This window comes from Bactrocera dorsalis, chromosome 6 (genome assembly GCF_023373825.1).
Source record: "Bactrocera dorsalis isolate Fly_Bdor chromosome 6, ASM2337382v1, whole genome shotgun sequence".
Lineage (NCBI taxonomy): Eukaryota > Metazoa > Arthropoda > Insecta > Diptera > Tephritidae > Bactrocera > Bactrocera dorsalis.
In genome coordinates this window covers 17,744,287-17,751,000 of record NC_064308.1, presented here as the reverse complement: position 1 = coordinate 17,751,000, position 6,714 = coordinate 17,744,287, and the positions used below count along the sequence as shown (strand labels likewise).

Here is a 6,714-nt window from a genome sequence, read left to right as displayed (position 1 = left end):
TGAGCTGTACGAGATATACGACGACATTGACATAGTCCAGCGAATTAAAAGACAGCGGCTACGGTGGCTAGGTCATGTTGTCCGGATGGACGAAAACACTCCAGCTCTGAAAGTATTCGACGCAGTACCCGCCGCGGGAAGCAGAGGAAGAGGAAGACCTCCACTCCGTTGGAAGGACCAAGTGGAGAAGGACCTGACCTCGCTTGGAATATCCAATTGGCGCCACGTAGCGAAAAGAAGAAACGACTGGCGCGCTGTTGTTGACTCGGCTATAATCGCATAAGCGGTGTCTACGCCAATTAAGAAGAAGAACCGCTATTAACAGCCGATTTAAGCGCACTTAATTTTTAAATTTTTTTCTTAAAATGTTCAGATGCATATGCTTTTTCATTTTTTTTTAATAAAAAAATCCAAATGTTCAACTCCAGGGGCAGCCACATGCCCTCAAACCATAACATTACTCCTACCGTGGGAATACATTTATTCCTTACGACTCTTCATTGATCTTTCCCCACACTTTTCGTGATCTTGTTGAACCAAAATTTTTATTCGTCGGTGAACACAAAGTTTTCCCAAAACCAATACGTTTCATTTAAATATTGTTTAGCAACCGCCGACCTGTTCTTTTTATTAACCTTACTTATGTATGATTAACAACGTGCGATTCGTCTATGAAAACCAGCACTATTTAACAAATTCCCTACTATTTGGGGATTTATGTGTTTTGGGTACATTTCAAAAATGGATAAACAAATGTATCTGAACATTTTAAGAAAAAAATTTTAATTTTAAGTGTGCTTAAATCGGCTGTTCCAACAGCCGAATGGCTGTTATGGAAGTAAAAATAAATCCATAGGTCCCGCAATCACTAGACATTAATCTTATTCAAAATATCTCGAGCATTTTGGAAAACGGTAATCAAAAATAACGAATTTCTTCAAAATAAGGCCAAAAAACTGGATTATCGACTTAGTGGGTCAAAATATCCGGATATAATACTAGAAATCGAGTGGGGAGCATGCATCGACGTCTAGATACAATAATAGCAACAAATTGTAGGCCAAAACTGCTAAAACTATTGTAATTACTTTTGATTTATATAAATAATTATTAGTGTACGACCATCAACCTCAACCGATGAAGCTCACGTTCAACAAATCAAAGATTTGGTGTTGAAAAGCCGTCGATTAACAATTAGAGACCTTGCTGATGAAGTTGGCATATCGAAAGGCTCAGCCAATACCATTTTGAAGGATTTTTTGGGCCTCAGCGCGTCAAATCTCGACTGGTACCGAAAACATTGAATTTTTTGGAAAAAAGGCGTCGCGTTGAAGTGTATGAAACGATGCTTTCCGACTACCAGGGTGTCATGAAATGCATTATAACTGGCGATGAGACTTGGATCTATGCTTACGACTCCGAAACAACCGATAAATCGAGCGAATATCGAGCCAAAAGAGAGCCCAGCGCAAAAATATCGCGACAAACTCGCTCAAAAATCAAGGTCATGTTGACTGTTTTCTTCGATTATCGTGGTGTTCTGCATTATAAATTCCTTCCAACCGGTCAAACAGTCAACAAGGAAAATTATTTGAACGTTATGCGTCGTTTGCGTAACGCTATCCGCCTAAAAAGGCCGGAATTGTGGAAAGATAATTCTTGGTTTTTACACCACGATAATGCACCATCCCACACTGCCTTCGTAATTCGTGATCATTTCGCCACAAACTCAACCCATATCGTTCCGCAACCACCATATTCACCTGATCTGGCGCCTCGCGACTTCTGGCTGTTCACCAAGCTCAAAAGACCGCTCCGGGGACACCGTTTTTATACGATAGAGGAGATTCAAGCCGCAGCGAAGACGGAACTGAAGGCCATCCCGGAAAGTGACTACAACCAGTGTTTCAAAGATTGGAAAATCCGTTGGCATAAGTGCATTGCATCGGGAGGGGATTACTTTGAAGGGGATGAAATTGATTTGGAAGAATAAATAATGAGTTTTCAAAATAAATACATTGTCACCTTATTGGGCACAGTAGTATAATATATATATACCCAATTTTTTTACATAGAAAATCGGGGAATACATAGCAATTGTTTTTCTTGGCAAACAAACGGTTGGGTTTGAGAAAATAGATGAGTTCGAAAATGTTAACTAAAAGTTAACTTTTTAGAGCGGTACGTGGACGCTCAAATTCAGTCAACTTAGCCAAAAGTTTTACTTTCTCGCGAGTTAACTTTTGCGCGATTCTACTGTATATATTTTTATATATTAGGGGTTTTCAGACCAGCTTTATTAATTCTTTAGTCGTTACTCGGTAGTTTTTTAAGTGCGTTTTGTATTTGTAAAATTAACAGTTTACCGTTTTAAGCTTAGTACGCAGCTCTCAAGAAACGTAAAAACTTCATATAAAAAAACGCTTAAGAAACGGTCCAGAAACGTTCCTGCGATAAAGTTACTTGTGCTAGTACGCAGCTCTCAAGAAATCTAGTACTAATTTTTAATACTTTTTTTCAATAAAATGTGAATATGGCAAACCTGGTTTTGCGAAGAAACATCAAATCAACAATTGTTTCTTGAGGGATATTCGAAGTAATCGTCAAATTCATCCTAAATTAGTTGAAATCATTATTATAAAGTATATTCCATTTTGAAATGTTGTATTAAACCAACCAATCATCAACAACATTCCTTAAATCTCAATGAAAATATTTGTGTTACCATACACATACATACATACGCACAAAGTTTGTTTACTTTAGGCGTGTTTTATTCGACCAGCAAATTAAGCTATTAGCTTATTTTGTATGGAAGACTTAGACAACATAATTTTGTTGGCTTGTCATAAGCTTTCATAGCTTGTGTATTGGGCTAGAGGCATTGCCAGTTAAAATGCTTTTTTCATTCACAATAGCTTTGATTTTTCCCAAAAAAAGTAGTTGGCAATAGCGACAACCCCCATTTTGACAGACAAAAATGTAAACAAATGGAGATATATAAATGAAACGTATAGAAGTGCACGAAATGGAAAATTTTATAAAAGATGCGGTAAGTAAGGATTTTAAATTAAAATTAAGAGAAAATTAAATTTGTGTGTTTTCTAGTTGCTTCGTACTATGTACACAAATTCAAATGTTGAAGAGTATAACGAAATATTGACCATCCTTGCTGGCTTAGCTGCTGAATCAAGTTCGTCATCGGAGGATTCAGAACAAGAGCAGATAGAGCATCCAAACTGCTCTGATTTTGTGGACACCATTGATAGTTTTGAAGATGAGGATTTCAAATCTCACTTTCGTTTGAGCCGCACCACTTTAGATTACTTAATAGGTATGCTTTGTTTTTGTTACGATACTTTTCTCTATGAGTATTTTTTGCAGGAAGATATGAAGAAAGTGAACAAACCCGTTTTGCTACGAAGGCCGGAAAAACCAAAATTCCTGCTAAAACAATGATGTACATGTATGTATGGTATTTAAGTAACACAATTACCTACAGACAACTAGCCGTATTGTTTGGTGTAACGAAGTCCACAGCATGGGCGATTGTTCGTCGGGTTGTAGCGTGGGTTATCTCAATAGGTCATGAGTTTGTTAAGTGGCCAATTGGAGATGCGTTGGAAGAAACAACTCGCAAGTTTTTACAAAGGAAACAAATACCAGGTGTTATTGGTGCTATTGATTGTACCCATATAACAATTAATGCACCAATAAAAGACAAACATATATATTTTGATCGAAAACGTAATTATAGTGTTGTTCTACAGGCCATTGTCGATGCTGATAAAAAATTTATTGATATTTATTGTGGTGAACCCGGATCATATCATGACTCTAGAGTGCTAAAAAGGTCAGCATTTTATAGAAAAGCGGAATGTAATATGGAAAGTTTATTTCTCAATTCTACTTTTATTCTCGGGGACTCGGCATACCCTTGCAGAAATTACCTCATACCGGTATTTAAAGATTATGGTTCGTTAACGCCTAATCAAATCAGCTTTAACAAAACACATTCAGCAAGAATAGTTGCTGAAAATGCATTTGGAGCACTGAAAGGACGTTTCCGAAGGCTTCTTAAGTTTACGGAGCACAGAAATTTATGTGCAATTTCGAATTTAGTTGCAAGTGCATGCATTATGCACAATATATGTATTATTACTAACGACGATACAATTATTGACTATCAAATTGAAAGTGCCGAACCGGAGCCAGAAACTGCTAATGAGCTAGCGAGAGAAGAAAGTGGAGATCGCCGGAATCAGTTGTTTACAATTTTAACACGAAGAAATTAATAAATTTTAATTTTTTTAATTTTTAAAATACACTTTTAGAGCAACATTTTCCATTTTCAATCTCAAACAATAAAATTGTTTATAATTTTACGACATATTTGTTTTATATAACCACGTATACGTATGCATTTGTTCAAGATTTGAATGTAAAAAATGTTTATTTTATGATAAGCTTGATTATATATTTCCGTTAAATAAAACAATGTATATTCGTTATGAAATCAAGTAGCTTTTCTAATTTTTATTCATAAAATACTGTTTTAAAATTTTTAATTTTTCTTCTTCTATTTTAATTTTTTTTTGTTCAATTTCTATTAGAATTTTTTGATTTTCGGCCACATCCTGCATTCGTTTTTCGATATTTGCGTAAAACTTCGCCTGCACTTCAGCACTTTTTCTTTTTTGTTCAATTTTTTTTTCAAAATATAGTACTTTAGCGCTTTTCCTGTAACGCCGATTTGGAACAGAATTTGCTGCGTTCGGCTCCTGTAAATTCACAGCATTTGGTCTGCATATGCTACGGCTTAGTGCAGACCGGCTCTGCCTCGAAGTACTTGGCATATCGTCAAGGATTGTTTGAAAATCGGTTGAATCCTTACCTGTTTAAAAATATAAAAAAGCGAATGCAATATAAGCAATACATAATGAACATTAAATTTTAACTAACCACTAGACTCAACCAATGCCTCTTGAGGATCTATCCCAATGTTTAAGGTGTGGTTGTTGGACACCAAGCAACTTTCGCCAAAAATTTCGTCCATCTCGCGCATATATGGTACTGTGCACGGAGAAGTGCCAGTCTGTGTTTCGTTGTCTTTTGCTGCTTTGTAGGCATTCAAAAGCGTTCGCATTTTTGAAACAAGGGCAGCCGCATTAATTGTTGTATCCTGTGGAAACAAATGTAATAAATTTTTACAAAATAACTTTAAAATATTCTTACTGTAAATCCTTGATATATCATGTCCTCCATGACGTTTTCATATGCGAACTTTTTCTTTCGCGCATGCAGGAACTCGTCCTTCCTTTCGTTGTAGCATTTTAGGAATAGGAGCGTCTCCGCCTTTGTCCAAACTTTTCTTTTGCTGTATATAAACGAAATAAATAATTATTTAGTTTGTGAAAAGTTCGTTTACAAATTTAAAAATTCAAATTTACCTTTTCTCCATGTCAAACATTTCGTTGCAATAAATTGAATATTGATTGTTATTTCTCGCGTTGCCAACATAATGCATTTTTAAGCGAAAATGTGAAATAAGCTAAATGCGTTTTATTTGTCCATGGTTTAGCTATTAGCTTATGATGGTCAAATAAAACACGCCTTTTGTTTATTCTCTCTTGCTCTTCTAATGTGGATCATTCACAATGCGTAACCAGCTGTCAAACTTACTTCAGAAATAATGTATTTTTTTTCTTGAGTAATTACTTGAGAGCTGCGTACCAACCTTTATCGAGTAACGAAGTACCAGACTGGCAAGCATGATAGTTTTTTCGTTACTTGGTAACATCACTCGGCTGTTTGGTTTACGTTGTTGACTTAAAAGTTAATTTGATTTGTTGCGAAAAAGTACATTTCCTGTCCTTTAAAAAAAAAGTGTTTGAAAAATTTTTCAAAAGTAAGTACTTAATAAAATTTAATCAGCTATTTTGGAACAAAATTTACACCCACTACTAAAGTAGTGCAAAAGGTATGGTTACAGTTAAGTGTTTTAACGAAGTTTTAACTATTGAATTACTAGATTAACAAGTTCGGTCTGAATACCCCTACTTCTTAAATTCCGGTGGCCACATTCACCTTAATGGATGGTTTCTCCTTCAGTTTGCTTATATGGTGAATTTATCTTAGGACTGCCCTCAGCATAAATTATAAAAAAAAACTGTAAGGCTCTGGGAAAAGGGCCTTATTGATAGCTGTTGGTTTTCTCTGCGCTTATTCCTGGGTTGAGTTTACAGGAAGGGCATACCCAACTCATTATCCCTAGGTTTGCTGCATTTGGAATTTATTTGTGCAACACGTTGTCGAATGGAACTAAATAAAAATAATTCACACGGCTTCGAAAAGCACATAGATACATTTAAACTATCTCGCTTAAACAAGTTGAAGAAAGTTCTGATATGTAAAAACAAAGAAAGTTCATATACATTTCTTTGAACGGTTCAATGTATTCTTTGAAGAGCACAACTTGAAGCACAACAATATAATTACCTCAAGCTTCGAGTAATTCTACATTTACGATATACATCAACGTAACAACTGCTCCTACATATGTATGTATGTATGTACTGGTTCACATTTCCCAGAAGCTTGAACAGGTTATGATTGTATGTATCTAACCGGAGCACAACGCTGCACACTTTATTTGCTTTCGATGCTACGCTGATGAATTAAGCATGGTTAAAGCCAGGGATGGGCACATTTTTA

At 35.7% G+C, this 6,714-nt stretch overlaps 1 protein-coding gene and 1 long non-coding RNA gene across 2 annotated transcripts; one reads left to right on the top strand and one right to left on the bottom strand.

The window, feature by feature from the left end:
- Positions 1 to 2,287: 2,287 nt before the first annotated feature.
- Positions 2,288 to 4,520, top strand: LOC125779340 (uncharacterized). The gene is made up of 3 exons (XM_049460633.1): positions 2,288 to 3,052; positions 3,109 to 3,334; positions 3,385 to 4,520. Exons 1-3 carry the CDS (start codon positions 3,005 to 3,007, stop codon positions 4,293 to 4,295), a joined length of 1,185 nt encoding a protein of 394 aa, XP_049316590.1. The 5' UTR covers positions 2,288 to 3,004; the 3' UTR covers positions 4,296 to 4,520.
- A 21-nt stretch (positions 4,521 to 4,541) lies between these two features.
- Positions 4,542 to 6,513, bottom strand: LOC125779574 (uncharacterized). Its single transcript, XR_007423348.1, has 6 exons — positions 6,499 to 6,513; positions 5,738 to 5,873; positions 5,451 to 5,681; positions 5,236 to 5,377; positions 4,963 to 5,182; positions 4,542 to 4,894 (listed from the first exon to the last, which is right to left on the bottom strand). It is a non-coding gene; the product is annotated as an uncharacterized LOC125779574 (long non-coding RNA).
- Between the last annotated feature and the right edge of the window lie 201 nt (positions 6,514 to 6,714).